Consider the following 24,581-nt stretch of genomic DNA (forward strand, 5'->3'; position numbering starts at 1 on the left):
GTGGAGTCACCATCAGAGACTTTCCAGAGCCCCCCCTCCCCGCCTTTAAAGACGAGCCTTTGTCTCATCTTCCCTTTTGCTTGCAAGTCCACATGGTGACTATAGGTCTAACTATCATCTTGGACAAGGGCTATGCCATGGGGCAGTGGAATGATGAGCCAGAAGAAGCCTCTGTTCCCGGTGACTTTATAGCAGTTCCATACCAGACTGTCCACCTCTGGGCATCTCTTACATGTGGGGGGAAGGTGCTATTGTGTTTGAACTACTTTTCTTTTCTCCGGTTTCTGTTACTAACAACCAAACCTGATTTTACCTGATGACACGTATCAGCAACGTTGGTGTTTCCTTCCACGCATCTCTCCAGGCCGTCCAGACACATACGTATGTATTTATATATACAGATGCACATCATGAATCCACAAATACCCATACGAACATCTGTTTCATGTCCTTTGTTTAAAATCGGAGCCCACAAACGTCTCCGGCTTCTGATTTTCCCTTTCAGAGATTGAATTCCATAAATTCCAACGTAAGCCACCACTGCACGTATATATGGCTTCTCTATTATCCATTATCGTTATTCTCTAATCAGCAAAGATTTTTAAAAAACCATTCTTGCGATTGGCAGGAAGTGCAGTGGGCCCCCTCCAGCCGTGTGGGCGAGGCAAGAATGAATAGAAACTCTCAGGATGGTCATTTAACAATGTAAGCAGAGCTTTAAACGTGCTCGTACTCTCCCACGCAGCAATTTCCCTTAAAATTTATGTCTGGGACGTGATCAGAGAGGCAGAGACATCTGTCTAGAAACGTTCATAACTGTTTTTTTTTTTTTTTTTTTGCACGTCGTGTTTGAGACACTAAGGCTCAGCAGTGGGGAAATCATTCAAAGACACGAGCACAACCGGGAGATGGAATAGCATACACTATTAAAAATGGTGTTTGTGCATAATTGTAATGAGAGAGGGACGTGGTCCCCATATCATGTGAGAGAACAGGTGGCACACTGTCCATGAACAGCACACGTGAGTCACACGTGGCAGAAAGCCCCAAGGTGGATGTTGTTAAGTGTTGGAATTCATGCTGTGACAGTAAGTGCTGGTGGCGTGCTAGGTGTGGGCACTGTCTGAGCTGGAAACCCAGCCTGTGCCCCTGGAGCACTGTCCCCTGCTGAGGCAGCAGGATGGCCAAACCCTGGTGGGCATGGTGCAGCCTGCCCTGTGGCCAAGAGCGGAGAAACAGGATGGGATGGGGGAGAGATGGATAGCGATCAGCTTGCTTTTGTGCCAGGTGCCACGGGACCTGGCTGGGACTCCCCACCACTCTCCTCTTTCCTGTCGTGGGTGGGGACGGGCAAGTCCTGTGGCCCTGACCTCCACAGTGTTCCCTGGTGACAAGCTTCTTGGTTGCAGTCATTTCTGTGTGTTGGATTTAAGTCCGTAGACAGAGGGTGCCGACTCGTGCTGCCAGGGGTCCTCCCTGAGTGGGAAGGGCCTGGTTGGGGCATCACACCACCAAGTCCTTCTTCTGCAAAGCCCCTGCTTTGGGCAGCCCAGCATGGCGGCTGGGCAGGGGGTGGGGGGGCAGGGCCAGCAGCACGGGGTCCCACCCAGGCAGCCAGTCCTTCCCTCCACTGGAGGCCATGCCCCACCAGATGGAATAGAGACTCGGTGCGTCGTTAGAGAACCGAGCCTGCCTGTCCACGCCTGCCCTAACACCAGATGGGAAGACGCAAACAGGGGATACCCCCCAAAGGGCTGCAGCCCTGCACTGGGCAGGGCCGGAGGGGAGCGCCTCTCTTCTGCAGGTGCTGGCTGGCAGGACCAGCCTCATCTCTGCCCTCAGTGCCTGTCTCGGCAGCTGCCTTGCCAGCCCAGCGATTGGAGTTTCAGGGTGATAGAAGGGGAGTTGCAGATCCTGGAGGAAGCACTTGTTATGGCTTTGAAATTGGTCTGTTCCTGGGGCTCCCATGCAGCACCAGGTGCTGGCTGGGAGACAGAAGGCAAACGAAGCAAGGGCGGCCCTGGGTTCCTTTTTCTTCCTTTTTATGTCATTGGGTTTTGTTCTGTTTCTGCCTGTAAATCTGGAACCGAGCCTTGAGCCTCGAGAGGACATGTGTGACTTAATCCGGTTCCCCACCACCCCCAGGGTATGTTCCCAAGGGCAGAGCCCACCTGTGGCTCCCCACGGAGCCCTGGTGCCTGGTAGAGTCCCTGGCACACAGTAGGTGCCTCATGAATGTGTGCTGAGTGAATGTACCAGTAGAGGACTCGCCTGATCCCCAGGGGGGGCTAGTGGGGGGGACCGGTCCCCTTCCTCCCAGGGGTGACCGCTGAGGGTGCATGGAGGAAGAAGTCCTCTGCACAGGCAGGACAGATGGGCAGACAGCCTGACATGGGGCTGGGAGGATGAGCCTTCAGGGTGCCTGCTCCGTGCCCGGGCCCTCCCTCCCCCAGCCCAGTACAGAGAGCTGGAACGTCACCTCCATGCTGCAGGGGTGGGAAACGGGAGGTCAGGGAACGTGCCCTGGGTCACAAGGCTGAGGCAGAAGCAGGGTGAAAATCGAGGTCAGCCTGATTCCCAGAAAACGAGGACCGACTCCCCAGGCCCGAGCCCTGCCCTGCCCCCTCGAGCTCAGCCTCCCACCCCTGACGCTGCGCTCTCCCCGTCGTGTCCGCAGGACCTGCAGGTCATCAGCACAGACGAGAGCCAGGTGTTTGTGGCGGTGCAGGAGTGGTACCAGACGGACACCTACAACCTGTACCAGTCAGACCCACGTGGCGTGCGCTACGCGCTGGTCCTGGAGGACGTGCGCAGCTCCCGGCAGGCGGAGGACAGCGTGGTCATCGACATCCTCGAGGTGGGGCCCAGGGACTGATGTGGGGGCCCCAGCAGGCGTTGGGTGTGGGGCCGGGCCTCACCCTGTCCTCGCCCTCCTCTCGCCTTCCCTCCTCCCCCGTCCAGCCCCCTGCCTCATGTGCTCTCTCTGCGAACGTTTCGAGAAAGCACACCTATCTGAGGCTTTGCGGGCGAGAGACTTTGTCTCCTTGATGACTGTGCAGTTCAGTCCCGGAGTGGGGTTTCTCCGTGATACAGATCTACCTCGGAGAAGTCTTTGGGGAGCGTCTTTGGGGAGTACTGTTTTGGTGATCTGGGGATCTGCGTTCACGGTCCTTGTCTTGGACACGGGCATAAGCTCTGAAGCATGAAAGCGAGCGTGGTGCAGTTTGGCCTGAGGGACCGGCGACAGCTCTGAGCATCCCTGCCTCTCCTCCTCTCCCCCTACACTCCTTCCTGCCTCGGTTTCCTCCTGCGGAAGCTTGCCCTTGCTCTTAGTGGATGCGGGTCTCCTGGCTCCCAGGCCCCCTGCACCATCTCGCTCTGTACTTGGATTCCACGGACATCCATGACCCTGGGCCCTGCCTGCACTGGGCTCTCATAGTCACCTCCTCTGTCCTGGTCCACACCAGGGCCAGGGAGGGGCCGCTTGGTCCATTTCCGGGTTAGGAGCCTGAAGCTCAGAAAAGGTAAGCGACCTGCCTGGATAGACCCAGGAAACCAAGCAAGGAAACTAGAACCAGTCCAGGCCTGTCCCCACTGAGCTTGGTTCCAGACTCTTACCGGCCCTCCCCAGCTCTGTCCTCCACCTTTATGCTCTCCCCTCAGGCCTTGCCTTCAGGGATCCCCCGCCTGTGGGAACCTCAGCAAGTGCCCTGATCACAGTGGGTGCTGGGGTGTCTGTAGGTGCATGGGTGAGAGCGGAGCCTGGGGCAGACAGCGGGGCTCATCAGCGTGAGAGGCAGCCTCCCGGAGAGACCCAGGACTCCAGCCTTCGCCTCTGAGCTGTTCACAAGCAGCCGGGAACCATTTTCCCCAAAAAAGTAATGAATGTCATCATTTGTTTACAATGAGAGCTAAAGGTCAGGGTTCACTTCTTCACTGGAGGACCCAAGGGACACAGTGAACAGTGATCGCCCAGCCCAGGGTGGGAGTCAGATGGTGCTTCCTGGAGGAGGGGGTGCAGACCGAGTGGAGGCACAGCAAGAATTAGCCAGCTGGGGAACCAGGGAACATCTGTGGACAAAGACCACTAAGGAAGAGGACACGAGGAACCAGAGGCCACGTGCCAAGGGGACACCTGCTGCCTGCCCACTGGGTGTCCTCCCAGGAGACATCTCTTCTCTGAAATCCAGCTCACAGGGGTCATGGGTGGTGGTTACAAGCACAACTCTGGAGACAACACTGCTTGTGTTCAAATCCCAGTTCTGGTATGTGTTTGCTATGTGACCTTGGGCAGGTTACTTAATATCTCTGTGCTCCAGTTTCCCCATTGAGAAATGAGGATGGCAGTAGTGCTTTCCCCAGGACTTCCATGCAGTTTCAAGGACATAGTCCTCCTCAAACATGGAGACCAGCGTCTGGTGCGAGTCAGTGCTTGGCGAGCTCTCCACAGCTTTCCCAGTCCCTGGGGATTTGAGCTACTGTACGGGAAGGACCTGGCCCGGAATCCGGCTTGTGAGGTCCTGCACACGAACCAGTTATTGTCAGGGTTATCGTTCTTCCTATACTGTGTCTGGAAAAAAAACCACGTTGTCCCAGCTGTCCCAGGCAGATACTGCCCAGAAGACATGGGCTGTCCGGGGCCCTAAGTTGACATCTCAGTGCGGTTCTCCCTGAGATCACGGCAGGACGGCGGCCCTTTTTGGGGCGCTCTGTGCTGGAACTCAGGTTAGGAAGGAGGTTCAGGGGACCCTACTCTTGCACCTGCCCGTGAAGAGCCCCAGCCACAGTTGGGGAGGCAGCCATTGTCAGGGGCTGAATGGGGCCCTACAGAAACATGGCCATGCCCCTCCTTGGAACCAGTGACCGTGACCATATCTGGAATAAGGGTCTTCGCAGTTGTCATTAAATGAAGGACCTTGGGATGAGACCACACTGGATGGCCCCGCTGGGCCCCAGATCCTATGACAAGCATTCTTCAGAGTCAGAGGAGGAGATGCAGGCACGGGGAGGCGGCCACGTGAAGACGGGGGGCGGGGAGAAGAGGTTGGAGAGACACGGACAGAAGCCCAGGGCGCGTGGAGCCACCAGAAGCTAGAAGAGACAAGGGAGGGACTTCCTGGGGGACCCTGGAGTAACTCCTCCATTTTGGCCCTCTGGCCTCCAGAGGGTGAGAGAAGAGATTTCTGCTTAGTCCCCCAGTTTGTGACACTCTGCTTCAGCAGCCGCGGCCGTGAATACCGCCTTGGACAGGGCCCATGGTGAGCATGTTGCTTTTGGGAGCTGGTCGTCCTGTGTGGGAGAAGGGGCCGTGGTCTTCTATGCCCCCGGCTATCCCCGTGGGGGACCCGCCCCAGCTTCCTGGGCAGACACCCTTCCCATCCACATCGCTGTCCTGCATAGATGCACATGACCCGGGGCAATTAGGGTTGGCGGGGCCCGCTGTAACCAAGAGGGGCCCCAGAACGGGGGCAGACAAGGAGGATCAGAGAGACCCGTGTGATCATGGACGAAAGGCCGGAAAGATGCTGCCCCACCTGCTTCGGGGCCTCCAGAAGCTGGGGAAGGCCAGGACCTGATTCTCGATTCTCATTTGGAGCCTCCAGGTCAAGCTAGCGCTGCGACTCCGGGGACGCCCATGCTAGACTTCTGACCTCCAGAACTATAACCGTATTACTCTGTTACGGCAGTTGTCGGAGGCGTGTCCACCCCCCACTTGTCTGTCTTTCCGTCCATCACCTGTGTTCTCCCCATGTGGGGAGCTTGCGGTGGGCCTGTGTGCTGGGTTCCGGGGGAGCACTGGCCCCAGGCGCTGGGGGAGCTCCTGGATGGCCCGCCACAGAGAAGGCACTGGGGAACTGTGCATCGTGACCTTGACGTAAGCAGATCCCTCAGCCTCGGACCTCGGGTAAATTCTTTGGCTCACCGAGGCTCCATTTTCTCGGGCTCGCCTTGAAAAGTGGTGACGTGATGCCCACGGAGGAGACCCAGCCACAGGGACACGGGAGGCCACATGGACATGTCTCGGTGGCTGTGGGCCTGAGGGTCCTGTGTGTGCGCAAGGAACTTGCAGGCAGAGGCCGCCTCTGTGGGATCAGGAGGCTGACCGACAGGCGTTTGCTGATCTATGACCTTTCTTTTTCTTTTTCTTTTTTTTTTTTTTTAATATTTATTTGACAGAGAGAAATCACAACTAGGCAGAGAGGCAGGCAGAGAGAGAGGAGGAAGCAGGCTCCCTGCTTAACCCACCGAGCCACCCAGGCGCCCCGCTTTTTTTTTTTTTTTAAAGATTTTATTTATTTATTTGACAGACAGAGATCACAAGCAGGCAGAGAGGCAGACAGAGAGAGGAGAAAGCAGGCTCCCTGCGGAGCAGAGAGACCGATGTGGGGCTCGATCCCAGGACTCTGGGATCATGACCTGAGTTGAAGGCAGAGGCTTAACCCACTGAGCTACCCAGGTGCCCCTGATCTATGACCTTTCTTACCGGCCGTTCCGTAGCCGACTGTCGGCTGTCTTTAGGTCACTGCACCGGTGCTCGGGAAACCCTGAGAAAGGGGACAAGGTGAACCCAAGCCCCTGGCCAGGGCAGGGTTGAGGGCGTGAGCACCCACTTCGTGTCCTCACTACTTGGCATTTCCGTGCAGGGGGCTGAGCTGAGCGAGTCTAGGGGGAGCCCACAGCAACGGCCCAGGCCCTGTGGGTCTTGTGCAGGAAGGCAGGGGCTTGGGGGCTGTGGAGCCAGAGCTCTGGGGTGTAGACGGGGTGACTGTGACACACAGGCGTGGCAGGACCAGGGCTGTGCTCCTTGTCTGAGGGCCAGCGTCTGGGTCCAGGAGGACAGCACTGTGTCATGGGAGCACCCAGGCTTCGGGGGTCACAGTATGGGCTTCCCTGAGCCCCACTCAAGACAGCCTCAGCTCTGGGACTCTTGCCGGCGTGACACATGGCCCCATGGGCAGGGCTCGGAGCAAGCGGCTGGCCCATGGTGGGAGCTCCGTGGTCAGAGGGCTCCGGACCCGTGTGTGTGTGACACTTCTTATCCTGCTGTCCCAGGTCCGAGGGGTGAAAGGGGTCTTCCTGGCCAACCAAAAGACCAACGGGAAGGTGGTGACACTTATAACCTACAACAAGGGCCGCGACTGGGATCGCCTGAGGCCCCCGAGCACGGACATGAATGGAAAACCCACCAACTGCGAGCCAGTAAGTGCCTCTCCCATCCCATGCCTTCCCTGGGGCAGCTCGGGTAGGGCCATCTGGAAGGGCTGTGTGAGCGCTGCAGACGTCTCCAGGCACAGCAGAGGCTCCTGTGAAACCCCCTGCTTTACAGAAGGGTCCCCTGGGGCTCAGAGAGGGAAAGCGTGTCAGTCAGCATGGGCGCAACGTTGCTGCGTAACAAACTGACAATCCCAGGTCCGGGCTGGGTTCCTCAGCAATGTGGGGGTTGGCCAGTGTCGGAGGGGGTCTGCTCCCTGTATCTGGCCTCCTCTTCGTCCTCCTGGGACCAGCCCTGGCTCCCTCTCGTGGTGATGGCAGAAGGCCAAGAGGGCGAGCACAAGCGGACAAGCAAGCGGCAAGCCTCTGTTACACCTGCTGCATCCATGGACCTGCACGGAGGACCAGGAAGTACACTCTGCCTGTGTGTGTGTGTGTGTGCACGCACGTGCGCGCATGTCTGCCTGTGTGTGGGGGCAGGGGAAGGGACTGAGATAAGCCACCAGCCCGGCCACAGCCCAAATGCTCTGAGCTCCAGGCAGGTCCTGCTATCCCCCTGGGGCCTCTCATAGGAACACCGGTGGAGGCAGCCCCAGTACATCAACTGCCCTGGGGGGCTTGGCCCCCAGGCTAAGGTGTGGATGGCAGGCAGGCCTGTGTCTGTGAGGATGGCAAGAGGGAGCACCAAGAACCCTGGCTTGAGGCAGGCTGCTCAGCTCCCCACGGACCCGCCCCTCCTTGCTCCACAGGGAGCTCACCACCAGCACCAGCACCCGGCCTTCCCCCACAGGGGACACCACTCTGAGTGGGGTCCAGTGTTAGAGCTGCATAGAGCAATCAGGCAGGGGAGCTCTCATCCCTTCCCATTTGGACTGCCCTCCTTCCCATGCTGTCTTGTAGCCTGGAATTCCTTTTCCTTTTTCCTTCATCCAGCAAACTCCTATTGATGCCTGAAAACCTTGCCCAGATAGCCCCTCCCCTGAAAAACCTACGCTGGGCATACTTGCTTCTCTGTTTTCCACTGACCTTGACTATAAGTTCCTTTGCAAGTAGGGACCATGCTCTGGGGATGCCTGAGCCCAACCATGTCTCTGTCTCCACAGAAAGGACAGTGTCTGTTTTACAGGGATATTCATTCAACAAAGTTATATGGGTAGCTGCTATGTGTGAGGCTCTGTTCTGGGTGTCGGGAATACATTAGCACGCCCAACCCTGCCCTCCCAGGATCCTGCCTGGATCTCTCTGCAGGGCTTCTGGATATGGTAGGCCCCAGCCCACCGGCCACGGTGTGGACACAATCCATACAGAATCCGTGCCTTCCTCCTACTCGGGGACGCTGACACCTGCGAGCCCCAGGGGACCCCTGCCCCAGCCTGGTAGGGACGGCCCTCACTCCATGAGCCCAGGCCTGGGCTGCCCCTCAACCCCCAACCCGGGACCTGCGCCCACCCTTGGCATGAGCCCCTCCCGCTGAGACCCATGGGGGTGGTGGTGGGGGTAGGGGGAGGTGGAGAGTCACACCTGTCCGCCTGTGGGAAGAAGTACTTACCTCCCGCTTGTATAAAGTCTGCGGAGAACAGGAGTGCTGTGAAGGGCTCAATTCCGTATCGTCCTCAGCCGAGTTAAGCCATATTAATCTGTCAAAGCAAGTTTTTTTGCTAAGAATAGATTCTTGTCTGCAATTATGCAGCTCAGCAAGGAGATAACGTTCCTGAGATCCATGTCCTCGCTTTAAAATAACACAAGTGGGAGCCGGCTGGCGGGGCGTGCGGTGCCATCAGCCTGTGGAGAGCCCGGGGACCTCCAGGCAAGAGAGGATAGGGTCTAGGCCTGGCCACTCGCCTGGGTTTCTTGTCTGTGTCCTCCACGTGTCCTCTGCAGGAACAGAGGGTTCGCTTCTCCGATAAGAGGTTCCCGCTTACTACAGAACATGGAAATGTGTAAACAGGGAGAGAAGGTGCGGGCGTCCCTGGGTCACCCAGAAATAACCGTAATCGGGTATATTCCTGACCACCCTTCAGCTTCTGTGTGCTGGAAGGATCATCGCGGGGACCCTGACGCACCTGTGATGTGTCTTCCATCTTCCTCTGAACTCTGGGCCAGCGGCACCTTCCCGGGCCACAGCCTGGCTCTCCACGGGGGCAGATGTCCTCCCGGGCATGGGGCCTTGCGACGTGGATGAGTGTCGGGATCAGATCTGTTTCGGGGGCATGAATCCTCTTCGGAAGTGGTTTGAGTCTGTTGACATCTTAATTCAGAATGAAAACCCATTCGCTCTGCAGCTGTTCTCAGACGTGGGCTCTCAGGAAGGGGCCAAGAAGGGGGTGCTGGGGGCATTGTGGGCCTCTCTTGTGTGCCCTGCCTCACACCCACCCCCCCACAACAAGCCCGGCAGGGACCCGGGCCTGCCCCTCTCAGGACAGAACTTTCAGCTGTGACACCAGCCTCTCCTGGGGGCTCCTGCTCTGGCCCCTCTCTGACAGCCCTCACCTGACTGCAGGGGGCCTCAGTGCCCTGGGCTCAGCCCCCCTAGTTCTGCCTCACCCTGCCCCCACCCCGGTCCTCCAGCGGCTCAGATCCTAAGGCCTGTGTTGAGCTGTCAGACGCCCGCTGGCCACCCCAGCAGCCCCAGGACCGGCTGGAAGACACTTGCCAGCAGGCCCTCTGTAGCTCCAAAGGGGATCCCAGCTCTGCCCGCACCTGCCAGCGTCCTACTGGCTGCAGTTGACCATACGGGATCCTGAGGAGGTCTACCTCTGGCCCAAACAAGTGCCTGGGGCAGGACAGCCCCCCAGCAGGCGGGGAGGGGGAGGGTGCCAGGATCTACAAGACAGGCCACTCCGCTGAGCTCTGCTCGCTGTGCACGCAGGGATACCAAGCACATAGGCCCTCAGGGGACATGGAAGCCTGGTGGCAGTCCTGAGAGGACAGCCCAGGAGCTCTGGCTGCTCCAAGCCCCACCTGGCCCACCAGGAAGCCAGGGCAGCAAGGCAGGGCTGGGCCACCTCCCTTTTCTGTCTCGTTCCTGGCGAGGCTCCTTTATCTTTAGCCAGCTGCGCCCGCATAGGTCACAGGTATCTGGGTACCCGTGCATGGGAGCCGGCTGTGCCCACAGGTCACGGGTGCCCCATCCCCTGGGAGCTGGCCCTGCCCACAGGGGTCATAGGAATCTCCCTGCCCATTAGTATGTGGTCACTGGGTGGGGAGGGGAAGAGAACTGAGTGGTCTCACCATAGATACTCACTCACCAACATGCTCTTCGGTCATAAGAAGTCAGGAGAAGACCCAAACAGACAAAGTCGTACCCCGCAGGTTTGTGGAGAGAGTTTGTCCTGGTGGATCCAAGTGCTCCTGGACCGGGCACGGGGCTCCCTTCCATGGACTCAGTGACTCTGAGGTCCCCTGCAGCAGGGGCTCCCCTATCCCACACCCACCCACCCCACAACCCCCACCCATGTCCCCCAACTATACCCTCCCACCCACCCACCCCACCCCCAACCCTACGACCCCTATCCATGTCCCTCACTCTACATCCCTGAACCCCATGCCCAGCCACCTCCTGACCCCCCACGCACCACCCCTAGCCGGCACTAGTCTGCTTCTCGTCTTCATAGAGACTGGACTGGGCCCTGGGGCCAACACCTGGTGCCATCAGTTCTGGGTCTATGTCCAGTTTATTAAATAGTTTTATTTTTCCCTTGGCACTATCTAAAATGTGCTCTGTCCATGGGCCAGGAGACCATGTCGTGAAACACAGAAGGAAGGCCAGAGGCATCTGTCAGATAGACATCAGCAGATGGCAGAACGTGGTCCTGACCATGGGGTGTGCAGGGTTGCCTCCAAGCCCTCGGCGGTGTGTGCAGTGGGCGCCACTGCCTTCCGGTTGCCACGAGGAGACCAAAGGCCAAAGGTGCCCCTAGAACCAGCAGCATCTCCGAGTTAAAAGCTGGTTCTCTAGGTGCTTGGTGCCAAGGTGTTTCTCAACTGGAGAATGTCCACTACATGTTGGGCATGCTCTCTCATGCTGGGAAAACTCTCCCTTAGAGAAGCCTGGCTGGCTTCATCCACAACTGGTCCCCCTGGGCCCAATGGTCTCTACCCTGTGGTCAACCCCCGAGCCTCTGTCCCCTCCTCTGATGGGCTCCTGGCCCTGCCTTCCCACCCGAAATGCCTCAGTCCTACCTTTTCTACCACATCTCCCACCCAAGTGCTGACCTTGGCCCCCTTTCTCCCTACCCCTGCAGCCGGACTGCCACCTCCACCTGCACCTGCGATGGGCAGACAACCCCTACGTGTCGGGCACTGTGCACACCAAAGACACTGCCCCGGGCCTCATCATGGGTGCAGGTAGGAGCTATCATCAATGACTTGGGGAAGCTCTGTCCTCAAGGGGAAAACTGGATGGCCATGGGCCTGGGACCTTGCTATGTTGACTGGGGGGCAGGGGTGCAACATCTCCAGGGAGCTCAGCAATCATGGTGCACTCTGAGGGATGAATATGTGACCCAGAGTGGGCATGTGATGCATGTTGCTGTGTGGGAAGTTGGATGGATGGATGGTTGGATGGAGGTATGGGTGGATGGTTGGACATATGGATGGATGTATGGATGTATGGATGTTTGGATGGATGGGTGGATGGGTGGATGGGTGGGTGGATGGATGGATGGATGGGTGGATGGGTGGATGGATGGATGGATGGATGGTTGGATGAGTGGATGGATGATGGATGGATGGATGGGTGGATGGGTGGATGATGGGATGGATGGATGGATGGATGGATGGTTGGATGAGTGGATGGATGATGGATGGATGGTTGGATGAGTGAATGGATGATGGATGGATGGATGGGTGGATGGGTGGATGGTGGGATGGATGGATGGATAGGTGGGATGGATGGGTGGATGGATGGTTGGATGGGTGGATGGATAGGTGGATGGATAGTTATTTCAACAAAGAATGATGGGCAGGGATGAATGGTGGAGGACAGGTGAAGGGATAGGCAGGCCTCTGAAAGAGTGGATGGTTGGATGACCAGGTAGAGGGATGGATCACCCAATGGTGAATGGGTCAAATGAGGGATGGATGGATGGGAGAATGATTTGAGTCATGGCTGACATGTATTGACTACTGAAGAAGGTTCTAGTTTAGTCAAGGAGAGAGACACATACAACTAGCATGAGGAAAAAAAAATCAAAGCAAAGTTATGCCTGTGGCTGTCAACGTGGGTAAACTAGAGCCTCCTTTGGGGGTGAGTACGTGTGCACAGATGGAATGAGCTAAAATTATGTTTGACTTCAGAGAATCTTTCAAAATTAAAAGCATGTGTTTTCAAAATAAATTGCTAGTCAGTGGCTGGTATCTTTCTTTCCTTGTTGTGTTCAAGGTTAAGGGCTGTCCTGCACCCAGCACTAAGACAGTCCCCACCTGCTCCCACTGCTTAGATGCCGGTAGGAGCACTCGGGCCACTAATGGGGTGGAAGGGAGGACAAGACATTGTTGTGACCAGGCCTTTCCTCCATCCAGGCACTGAGTTCCTAATCACTGCACCAACCCTGAGAGCTTTGCCCCTCTCTTTACAGGAGAGCAGGTGGGAGCTGGGGGAGAGAGATTCCCTGAGGTGTCACTCAGGAAGCCCCAAATCCAACCCAGGCTCCCAGGGGAGGGGACACCCATAGGGCGCTCCTGCCTCTCAGCCCCTCACACTATCCCGATGATCTGAATCCCCAGATTCTTGACTAAAATGACAAATGAACAATTTTAAATGTTTCTGTCACCCAAAGTCCTTACAAACCCAGAATGAGCTTCCTGGCTGTCCAAACGAGCCTCATGGATCTGGAGAAGGTCACTCACCATGCTCAGTCTCACAGAGACTGCGGAGCCCAGCTGATATGCTGGGCCCTATAGAGAGAAGGCAAGCCTATGGCAGCCTCCCCGCTTCTCCTTTAGTCACATCCTTGCCCCACACCTGGGGCTCAGTTTCCCCATCTGTAAAATGAGGGCACTGCCTCCATGTTGCTCAGGCCCTTCTGCTCTGACAGCCTGGGAACACATTCTGTGGATTTCCCTTTATTTTCCCCCAGTGCCTGTCGGGTGACTGGCAGCCTGACAGCTCTGGTAGACGGAGCAAGGAAAACAGATAGCGTCCCTTAGAAGACAGACATCTGCACCACAAAATCACAGGGGCTCGCCTGCTGAGTCTTGTTGACACTGCGACATTCGCCGCACAGCTCCGTGTGCCATGTGTGCATCCCGGCGTGTCTGCTGGCATCTGCCATGCTGCGGAGATAAAGGGCAGCCCTCCTTCCTTCCCACCCCCATCATTCTATTCATTCATTCATTCAACTTGCTCCTTTCGTGCATTCACGGCCATCTCTCAGCACTGTCGGTTTGCCAGGGAGGTAGAGGGGACCTGGTTCAGCACCTGCCCCTCCACCCCCACCTCTGCTGTGCGCCTTCCCACCTCCATGCCATTAACCCAGCCGTTCCCTCCATCTGGCACACCCTTTCCTTCTCTCTTGGCCAGCACGCATTTGTCTCTCCAGGCACAACTTGGAGGTCACTCCCTGCGGGAGTCTCCTCTTGATGGCCTCCCTTTCTGGGCCCATTAGCTGTGTCCCCTGTGTGCTGTCACAATTCCATGGGCTTCCAGATTTCCTAGCTCTATGCACAATTGCATGGCATACTTCTTTCCCAGCTGGATTGAGAGCTCTCTGGGAGCTGGGGCTGTGGTTTATTCAGTTCCGACCCCCTGTGGCTCAGCACAGGGACTGGGCAGAGAGCAGGTGCTCAGCAAATGGTGTTGAACAAATGCAGGCATGGGCAAGTGGGTGGGATTGATGAAGAAGAGAAATGTGGGGATGGAGGGATGACGGGTGGGTGGATGGATGGGTAAACTAATGAAGGATGCATTGGTGGATGATGGATGAAGAATGTATTGATAGATGATTGATGGATGGATAGATGGATGGATGGATGGATGGATGGATGGATGGATGGATGGATGAATGGATAGATGGGTGAATGGATAGAAGATGGATGAATGATGGATGGATGGACAGATGGATAGATGATGGATGGATGGATGGATGGATGGATGCTGACTGGATGGAGGGATGGTTGGATGGGTGGATGGATGATGGATGGATGGATGGATAGATGATGGATGGATGGATGGATGGATGCTGACTTGATGGATGGATGGATAGGTGGATGGATGATGGATGGATGGACGGATGGATGGATAGATGATGAATGGATGGATGGGTGGATAGGAAGATGATGGATAGATAGATGGATGGGTGGGTGGATAATGGATGGATAATGGATAGATGGATGGTTGGATAATGGATGATGGACGGATGAATGATTGGAAGGATGGACACTTTGGTGGTTGGTTGGACTTCAGCTAATATGACAGGCACAGAAACTGTCACTCTGTTTAGAACTTATATCCACTCATCTCTTTGAGGACAATCCATCTCCTTTGGAATCTTCCAAAGATTACAAACTCAACTCTGGATAAGATGCTCCAGAGAGTACCCCATAAACAATGCAGCAAATGGCCAGTGATGTACAGGTCATACAGGACAGAGGCCTCTGGGGCTCTAGGCTAGGATCCAAAAGGGCTTCAGTGTCCTTATTTGTAGGCTGGGATTGGCTTGGACACTGAGTTGGGCATCTTCCCACTCTGGTACCACCCCAGGATTTAAGTCTGAGTCTAGAGAGTGGCCTTGAGGGTGGTGACCCATCAGCCAGCCTAGTACTGGGCTTAAGTGAACTATGGATAGATGGTTTGGTGCCCACCTCACATTCCTCCAAACATCACTGAACATATTTAATGAATAATTCCTTGGTGCTTAGCCTGCCTCTCACCTGTACGTCCCATGCTGCCCTGGACTTCTGGTCTACCTCGCCCCGCCGCCTCAGGTAGCTGGCTCCAAATGCAAACCCAGCTGTGTCCTGGCCTGGTGTGAAGCCTGTCAGGGGCCGCCATGACCCCATCTGGAACACGTCCTCTTTGCCACTCCCTGATCGGCCTTCCACAGTTGTTCTTGAACCCCTCACTCCCCGTAGACCCCTGAAGCACCCAGCCCAGCCCAACACTGGCTTTCCTTGCAATGTAAATCCTTCCTTGCACAGACCGGGATGCAGGCCCCAAGCCCAGTGGTTCCGCAGGCTGGTCAGCATACGAAGAATGCAGAGAGGGCATGTGCACAGGCAGCTTGGGTGTGAGAGATATAGACTTAGCACACACGCGACTCTCATGTGGGCCTTTGTCTGGGCGCAGACCTCGGTGAGGCCAAAAGTGGGCTGGTCCTAAGGGCAACCCTGCCCCTGTTCTTCCGGACCAGGTAACCTGGGCTCCCAGCTGGTGGAATATAAAGAAGAAATGTACATCACATCAGACTGTGGCCATACCTGGAGGCAGGTAAGGAGGCCGAGGGACTGGGGCCCACCACACACGCTTTCTGCTGAGAACCCCTGCTGATGCATTCAATCTGTGGTTTCCCTGCCCCCAGACGTGTCCCAAGACGTGAGTCTTCAGCCTGCAGCCAGCCTGCCCAGCTGCAGGGAGTCCTCATAACAGGTGTTCATGTTTGCTGCATAAGCCCCTGCTGGGCAGTTAGCGATCTGACATGCATCTTTGATCGCTCAGACCCGTGTCCATCAGGCTGTAAGCAATGGGAGTAAATGCCAGGCCCGGGGGTTTCTGGCGCATGCCACATGGGGCCTTGGAGGCTGGGGCTGAGCTCTCCTGGGAGCCTAGAGGTGAGGAAGTGGGGGCCAGTGGTGCTCCCCGGATTCCCATCGGGGGCGGCTATTGGGGGAGAGCAGAGATGTGGAAAAGAAGGAGAATCTGGGGGAGAGGCTGGCTCTGGGGCCCTTGCTGAGTCTGGGTTGGGTTGGGAGGCCTGGGAGGCATCTGGGGAGTGATTCGAGGTCACGGCAGGGCCCGAGAAGAGAAACAAAGCAGGGAAGCCGATAGCCACGAAGGTACCGTTTACCTGCAGCCTGGATGTAAGGCCCTGACATTTTTAATAATATGCAAGAAACAAGGAATTCTGAAAAGGGCACAAGAGACTTACTGTGCTAGAATGTTTCCATTTCACGAAAGCCCGTGAAAGATGCCTAAACTTCCTGAAAGGTCACCATCCATCCATTTATTAGAGAAACATGTCCCCTGTTAGATGGAGGAGGCCAGGGTGAAACAGACAAGGTGTCTGAATATTCGAGAAAACGACAGGAAGGTGTTCACCGTGGCCCCTGTTGTCCTGCCGTTTGCTGACATTCCATGCTCCAGGAGTGTGGGGATTGGTTGGGGCGGAGCAGGGGCCTGGCCTCCGTGTGTAGGGGCAGGGGGACCGGAGCTGGAGAGAGGAGAGGTGCTCCGTGGGGTTTGGAGCTGGGGCGGTGGGGAGGGGTGGCAGAGGACGGGCTGGGATGGTCATCCAAGGCAGGACAGTGTACTGGGCACGTGCAGACTGTGAAGAATGTAATAACACGTGTCTGAGAGGAGAGCTCAGAATAGGAATGACTGCGTGTATACTGCTCAATGGACGTAAGCTTTTGAAAACAGGAGTTCCCTAGGACGATTAAAAAAACAAAACAAAACAAAAAAGCCCCAAAAAACGAACCAGAAGACATTCAGGAGCCCGGGAGGTGGGGAGTGGGGAGAAATGGGGAGGGGAGGCCCCCTGCCCCTGGGCCCTGCTGCCAGGGGCTGATGAGCCACAGAACGACCCCTTTGGTGGGGGATCAGACCCCCGTGTCCCCTCTTGCAGAGTCCCAGGCTTATGGGAATGGAGTCGCTCTGGGAGGTATCCAGGGGTAGCTTGGAGACCCCCCATCTTTGGGGTGAGGGGACATGATCAATGCTGTCTGTCCTCCGGGGAGGAGCCCCCAGCCGCTTGCACACACATAGCAGCACCAGTGGGTATGAGGCCTGGGTCCGGGGTAGAGGCCGCTCCTGCTCTGGGACAGCCAGATGTGGTTTCATGACCACATCCCGCTGCTCCATGGCCTGAGCACCCCAGGAAGAAAGTGGAGTAGGCCCCCCACGGAGCAAGAAGCTGGGTGCCCACGGTGCCGCAGAGGCCTCTGCAAGTTCAGAGCGACAGGACCAGTGCCCCCGGGGAGACAGCTGTGTTTGCGGCGAGGGGCCCCCAGCACAAACCGAGGACCCAGCGTGGTTCTGCCGCCGTGCCTGGCAGCCCGGGGGTCCCAGAGAGGAGGCTTCTTGAATAGTCCCTGGAACAGGGAGCTCTCTCTCTCCTGGAGGAGAAGCCCGGCTGCTTGGGAATTCAGTTTCCTCGGGTGGGCCTCTGTCCCTCTGGCCTGTTGTTCCCCAGCACCCCAGGATTCCTGGGGCCCAGACGTTCATCTCTGTCTCTGGATTCCAGTACCCAGACAGAGAGGACCTGGAGCACCAATCCCAAGGCCACCAGAGGTGTATCCTTCTCTGTGAGCCCTGTCTGGGCCGCTTGACTTTTGTCACCTGGAGACTTAGTGACGACTCATCCATTCATGCCCTTATGCATTCATTCATTCATCCCCGCACATGCTCCCTGAGCACAGGCCTCCTCACTTCTGAGCTGAGCCGTGCTGGGCCATAAAAAGAGGACCCAGAGGTAGGCCCCGCCTGGGAGGAGCTCCCTGGCTGGAGGTGATAAGGATAAACCGTGTAGTAAGTGCCCTGTTCGGGACCCAGAGGCACTCCCCGCCCAGCCTGGCTTCAGGGAGGGCTTCCTGGAGGAGGTGGCACAACTGCTGGGGATTACTGTCCAATAGAGGTTTGCCGAACTCCCTGATCTTTTTCTTGCCTTCACGCCATCCACCGTATTGGTGCACGAGCCCTTCCTGTGCCGAGGCTGCCTGCGGTGTTTATTCCCAACGTTCTCAGCTCAATGGTCTCATTCAATCATCCCTCACGCACGGGTCTGGATGGCGTGGGAGAGCATGCGGAGGGCCTGGGGGACGCAGGGAGCCTCGGGCCGGCCCTGCCTTGGGAAGCTGGCATCTGCTGGTGACCCCCAGCCTGTGCATTGACAGCTCTGCCCCCAGAGAGAGTGACCTGCCCTTGGGGTGTCACCCGCCCCCTCTGCAGGTGTTCGAGGAAGAGCACCACGTCCTCTACCTGGACCACGGTGGCGTGATCGCAGCTATCAAGGACACCTCCATCCCCTTGAAGATCCTCAAGTAATGCCACAGGGGCCCAGCATGGGGGGGGCGGTGGCAAGGCCAGGCACTGGGACACAGGGAAACAGGGAATAGCAACACAGCATGGTCTGGGGGGCTGGAGGGAGGGCTTCCCAGAGGAGGTGATATGCAAGCATCCACAAGAGTTAGTCAAGTGGAGAAGGTAGGGCCAGGCAAGGAAGCCAGCCGGATGTGCCCAGGTGAGAGGGCATTTGGATCAGCTTCAGACCTCTGAAGGGCGCTTGTGGGGGACTGAGAGCAGGTGTGAACTCTGGACTCAGAAATCAGAGGATGCCTGGGTGGCTCAGTTGGTTAAGCGCCTGCCTTCAGTTCAGGTCATGATCCTGGAGTCCCAGGATCAAGTCCCACATTGGGCTCCCTGCTCAGCGGGGAGTCTGCTTCTCCCTCTGAGCCTCCCCTGCCTCATGCTCTCTCTCTCTGTCCCTCATTCTCTCTGTCAAATAAATAAATAAATAAATAAAATCTTAAAAAAAAAAAAAAAAGAAGAAGAAGAAGGCAGAGGTGGGGGAGCTGCCAGGAAGTCAATTTCACTTTAGTCTGAAAAAGAGTTTTCTGCACTGCAAGCTTATGACACCATTATACAATGCATTGGGAGGTAGTCAGCTTCTGTCCCTGGCCTGGCAACCCTGGGCTGGGCTCAGGCATCGGTGGGACTGTCCTGGATATTCCAAGACCCTGATAACTGCCATCCACGAGCTGCAAAGCAGCTTCATGGTACTCAGACAACACGTGTGGAACTTCTTGGCCGTAGTGTTACTAAGGAGATGCGGAGGCCACTTGGTGCTGGCGGGTGGCTGCTGTGACCCCACAGCCCCTTAGCTGGGCAGCGCTGGCCTCGGGGCTCAGGCAGGGCTGGATCCAGGGACATGGGCCGTGCTCCTGCCTGCCTACGGTGGTGATTTGCCGCTCTCTGCAGGTTCAGTGTGGACGAGGGCCTGACCTGGAGCACGCACAACTTCACCAGCACCTCTGTGTTTGTGGACGGGCTGCTGAGTGAGCCGGGGGATGAGACGCTGGTCATGACGTGAGTGCCACGGGAGGGGGACGGGCAGATGGCCTTGCTGCTCTGGGGCGTGCTCAGTGCTGGCCTTCCCACCTCCCTCCCCGTCCTCCTCTCCTCTCCAACCTCATGCCTGCCCCCTCCTGTCTCCCTGTCCCCTGCCCCCCCCACCCCCAGGGATGTCTGTCCTCTGCCTAGGATCGCCTGGGTGGTGAGGGCTGGAACCAGGTCAAGGGCAGCTCCAGTCCACTGTCCCAAGCTGCCTTTGGAGCTATCGTCCTCCTCCTCCTCATTATTATTATGAGCTCCTGGCACCCCGAAGGGCTCCCAGGCCTACCGCGCAGGGAGGACCCGACACACACACGGGCCCATGTGGGGCGGAACCAGGCTGTGGCCAGGGGCAGGCTGGGCTCTGGGGCTGCAGCTCTGGGCTCTGAGGCCTTTTGCCAACCCGCAGGGGGTGCCAGACCTTACTCCGGGCCAAACTCTGCCCTAGACACAGTGAAGAGGGGTACGAGGCAGCCCTGTTCGGATATGAGAGAGCAGAGCTTGACTGCCCTCCACACGCCCTCAAATGCCAGGGAGAGGGGCTCCAGCTCTCGAAGTCTCTTCCTGGGCAACCGCCCTCCTTGGATCCAGGTCGATCCAAGCACCAGGGCGGGGCCCAATACTCTGCATTTCTAACAGCCACCCGATTCTCGGTATGCCTGACCATGCTTGGCATAACCTGCTTTTACTGATGACACCTGTCCTGGGGAGACCACATTCCCCAGAATGCATGGCGACCCAGAACCTGCGACTTTATTTGGAAGCAGGGTCTTTGCAGATGTCAGGAGGTCACACTACCCTGGGGAGAGGGATGCAGACAGACCTACGGGCAGACAGTGACCCAAGGCGGACACTGGGGAGGGTGGGGGCCATAATCCCAGGACTGCCTGGAGGCCTGGGAGCTGGAAGACGCAGGAGGGACCCTCCCCTAGAGCCCGCGGGCAGGGCCCCGCGCTGTGAACACCTACATTTCGAATTCATGGCTTCCAGGACGGGGAGAAAATAAGCTTCTGTTACTCGCAGCCCTCAGTTTGTGGAAATGGTTGGGGCAGCCCCAGGAAGCTCTTGCAGGGCCCCGCAACCTTCCCTGCTCTGCTCAGGGCCGGGGGCTGTGGGTGGTAGATGGGGCGCCTCTGCTGAGAACCTCCGACTCACTGCGTGCAGTCAGCCTCCTTGCGTTCTCTTTTCCGGGTGCATGGGGCCGAAGTTTCCCCACGGCCCAGAGAGTTGGGGGAAGTGTAGTGTCTCCTCCCGCTGACCGGGCCCCCTGAGCTCCACACCTCGGAGACCATGGAGGCCAGTGCTCATCCAGTCTTTCCAGCATGGCCCGCCATATGCCGCGCGCTGTTCTGGGCACCAAGGATCCCGAGGACGCCCAGAGCTGGCTGTCCGGTGGGCAGACGTCGAATTTAAGTAGACAGTGGCCCCCTTTCTCACTAGTGTGAACGATGCTGGTGTCCCAGGGCCAGCTGGCGGGGTGGGGAAGGGCCATGCTGGGGCTTGGCAGTGTCTTGGGCATCTTGGGGCAGCTGACCTTGAACTGGGATGGGGTGGCTAAGACACAGGCTCAAGGGCGGGCTGTGGGTGGGGAAGGAGTCAGTGCTTCCCCTACGTTAGGATTTGGATGGCCCATCTGCTTTGCCTGGCTCCGTGTTTCCTGGAACCGACAGGCCTGGCCAGGAGAGCAGCCGGCAGCAGGACCCCTGTCCCCGCGGGCGCAGCCTGTTGCTGGCCATGTGCCCTGCGGCGGGCTGGCTTTATTGCCTGGTTAGAGAAGAATTCGCATGTTGTGTGCCCTCTCAGCTTCCTGGGGGCCTCCAAGCCGTACCCTCACCGCCCTGCAGAGGCCTACATGGATGAACCCCCAGCCTTAGACCCCAAATAGCAAAAAACAGCCCAGCACAGACAGTCCTGCCTGCCCCGCACGGGCCTTCCTCTGCTCTGAGCAGGGCCAGGCTGTCCTTCCGTTAGCGGGGAGCCTGGGGGAAGGGAGCCCTGAGCTCCTCTCCTACCTGGGGGGTGTGGCTGGGAGCACGGGCCTGGACAGCCCCCACCACTGACCACCGCGGACTACCCCCACTTCTGCGCACACGTCCCAGGCTTCTGGGAGCTGCGAATGGCATGGGTCAGGACAGGAAGCAGTGAGTGTGGGCCCCTCGCTTGGGCATTTGAGACGATGGGCATAGGCAGCCATCTGAATTCCTGGCAGATGGAAATCCAGCACAGTGACCCCTCGTCGGTGGGGGAGGTGTGGGAGGGAGGACCTTTCCTGTCACCAGGACAGAGGCAGCGTGGTGCCCTCCCAGCCTCTTGAGCACTGTGGCCCCTTGGACAAGGGCTCTGGGGACGCCTTGCTGAGCACCCGCTGCCTGTCACGTCATGTCCTTTTGTCCTCGTAAGAAATGTCCATGGAAGGAGGTGTCGTTCACCACACTTCTGTAGGTGTTTAAATCTAGCAGTTTGGCACCAAGGGAGTGGCAGGCAAGGGGCCCCTGTCACCTCAGCTCTGCCTGGTCCCCGGAGCTGGAGGCGATCCCATCATACTGTCCTGGAACCCTGGCTGGGGTGCTTCCCCGAACACCCAGCTACCACCATGCCCCCGCCTGGGGACGTGATATGTTCTCTGTGGCCCCGCGTATCTGTGCTGTCTCAGGCTCAGGTCTGGGTTGGGGGAGTGGGTCCTCCTAGGGCCGCAGCAGGGTGTCAGCCTGTGTGGGAAGCGGAGGGAGGGCTCCAGCCTGGGGTCCGACGCAGTGCTCTCAGTCTGGGGTGTGACAAGAAGGCTGGTGTCTGCCTCACACAAATGCCAGTGCTGAGGGTGGCAAGCCTGCCGGGCCAGAGGCAGTTTCCCCAGCTGAGAATGGGGACGCTTTTGATCATAGAGCATTGGGCTTGGCGCTTCTGGACGCCAAGCTCTTGGTCCCACATGTCACAGCACCAGGACTGGGTTTGGTCCCAGAAACAGCCCTATTTTTCGTCTCTCGGCCACAGACAGAGTGTTTGATCCCTAGAATGCCAATGGCCAAATTCACAGGCAGGTGCTATAACTTGTTAAGGAGGAGGGTTCCTCCTCACGGAGCCGCGTCTCCACACGCTTTCCAAATGTCAGCTGACACGGGCCAGTCATACGGCATAAGAGGGAACGCACGGGAACCTGAGAGCAAACGTGTATGTCTCTGGGCTATGGGAGCGTCCTCGCTGGGACCTGGCATCCTCCCCCCGGCCCTTGCTCCTTCTTCTCTCCCTCTCTGTATCTCTGCGTCTCTCTCTCCCTCTCCATGTCTCTGTCTCTCCCCTGCTGTCCTGTTTCCTGCAGTTGAGAACATTTTCTCAGGTGACTTTTTTATCCAGATCTACCCAAAGTTCACGTCCCAGCTGCCCGCCGCCTTCGCCTTTCTGGACGTGTCCCCGCCCAACCCCAGCTGGGTCCCCGTTGCCCACCCACCCCTCCCGCGCCGCGCCCAAGGCTGAGGGGCTGTTTACAGGCCTGTGGGGCAGGGGGGGGGGGGCTCCTGGCCCACATTGCCCCACGTGGCCCCTTCTCTCCTATTAACCGTGAGGCAATTCACGGGCTGCCTTGGGCTTGTTCATCCTAAAACTCAGAATGAACCGGGTGACAGATATTTCTGCATTTCGGCTGCGGCTCTGGGAGGCCTGCCTGGAGCTGACTGTGGAGATCAACCCAACCGGCCTCTTTGGGATCAGGCCAGGAGCACAGTGAGGCTCTTTCCCCGGCAGGGACAATGCTTTGTGACCGTCTTGCCCCGCCGGCACTAACCGTGCTTCCCCAGCACCTCGCCCCAGCCCCAGCGGCCGACAGGGCTCCTCCGGGCAGTGGCCTTGGCTGCGCCATCCTCGGCAGGTCCCTTGCCAGCCTCAGTTTCCTTGTCTGTAAAGTGGGAATGACAGCAGTATATTCCTCACTGTTTGGGAAAGGAGAAGATGAGACGCTGAGCCAGCACCTCGCACGCGGCCAGTGGGTCGTGTCAGCACACGCCCGATGCGTACTCGCTGTTCTCAGGATAACGTGGTTTTCAGGAGGGAGACAGGCCCACTCGGTGTCAGGGGGTACCATAAGTGCTCCATAGAGAGCGTCCCTATTGAGATAGGATCCCCACTCTGTTTCCGTAAAGCCTAGCAGGCTTTGTTCGGGAGACAAGAGACAAGGCTGACCATAGGGGCGGGTCAAGGCTGGGACAAAGGGAGGCTCAGGGGCTTCAAGGACCCAAGGAGGCCCCTGGCCGGCCTGCAGAGCTGGGGGCTTTCATCTGCAGAATAAAGACAGTAGTATCTTCTTCAAGGCCTGTTTTGGGGAGCAGAGGAATTGCTTCGTGTGCATGTGGGTGAAGCCCCTGGTATGTGCCTACGTACCACACAAACCATTGCCAATCTGCCAGCAGTCCTGAAAGGCCAGAGCTATGGTCTCCACTCTAAAGCCAAGGAAATGGGTACACAGAGAGAATGAACCTACCCAAGGTCACAGATGCAAGAAACGGGGCATTGACCCAGGCCTGCCTGGCGCAGAGCTGCCCTGTGAGAGCAAAATTCATCGATATCAGCCTCGGACCTTCAGAGCCAGCCATCAGGTCCCCAAGAAGATACTCAAGACACTTCTCACCTACCATCCTAGAATGGGGTTAGGATCTTTCCAGGTCATGATTGTCCTTCCCCAAGTATCCCGTCCCTGTCAGCCTGCTTGGAAGGGGATCAAATACAACAAGGTGTATCACCTTCACCACCCAGATGCTCAACCTCTGGTGATATATCCCAAATGCAGCTGGTTGGACTGGGGAAGGACCCAAGGAATGCAGGTTAGGCCCCTCTTCCGTGGTGGTCTTTGGAGCCCCTGAAATAGCAGTCCTTGAAGAAAGGAAGGGACCTGGGTACAAGGTAGGTGCTCAGCAAGTGACTGCTACAGGCTGAGGGAGAAGAAATGGTCCAAGCAAGCCGTGTGACCTAGAGCAAGTTACTCAACCTCTCTGTGTCTCAGTCTTCCTTTCTGAGAAATAGGGGTGGACTCGTCTCACGAGGCTGTGGTGAGGATTAGGCCAGACAGCATAGAAGGGACCCCTAGCACACCATTACCCCGTACATAGCTGGCCTT

At 57.5% G+C, this 24,581-nt stretch overlaps 1 protein-coding gene across 1 annotated transcript in view; it reads left to right on the forward strand.

Moving 5' to 3' along the window:
• Positions 1–24,581, forward strand: part of SORCS2 (sortilin related VPS10 domain containing receptor 2) — a 432,949-nt gene that overhangs the window by 385,061 nt on the left and 23,307 nt on the right. Inside the window, exons 9-14 of the mRNA XM_045998356.1 lie at positions 2,678–2,857; positions 7,054–7,200; positions 11,457–11,559; positions 15,564–15,640; positions 18,317–18,408; positions 19,346–19,453. Coding sequence (XP_045854312.1) covers positions 2,678–2,857; positions 7,054–7,200; positions 11,457–11,559; positions 15,564–15,640; positions 18,317–18,408; positions 19,346–19,453 — 707 coding nt within the window. The remainder of the gene's footprint in view (positions 1–2,677; positions 2,858–7,053; positions 7,201–11,456; positions 11,560–15,563; positions 15,641–18,316; positions 18,409–19,345; positions 19,454–24,581) is intronic.

The sequence above is a fragment of the Meles meles genome, chromosome 2, assembly GCF_922984935.1.
Source record: "Meles meles chromosome 2, mMelMel3.1 paternal haplotype, whole genome shotgun sequence".
Classification (NCBI taxonomy): domain Eukaryota; kingdom Metazoa; phylum Chordata; class Mammalia; order Carnivora; family Mustelidae; genus Meles; species Meles meles.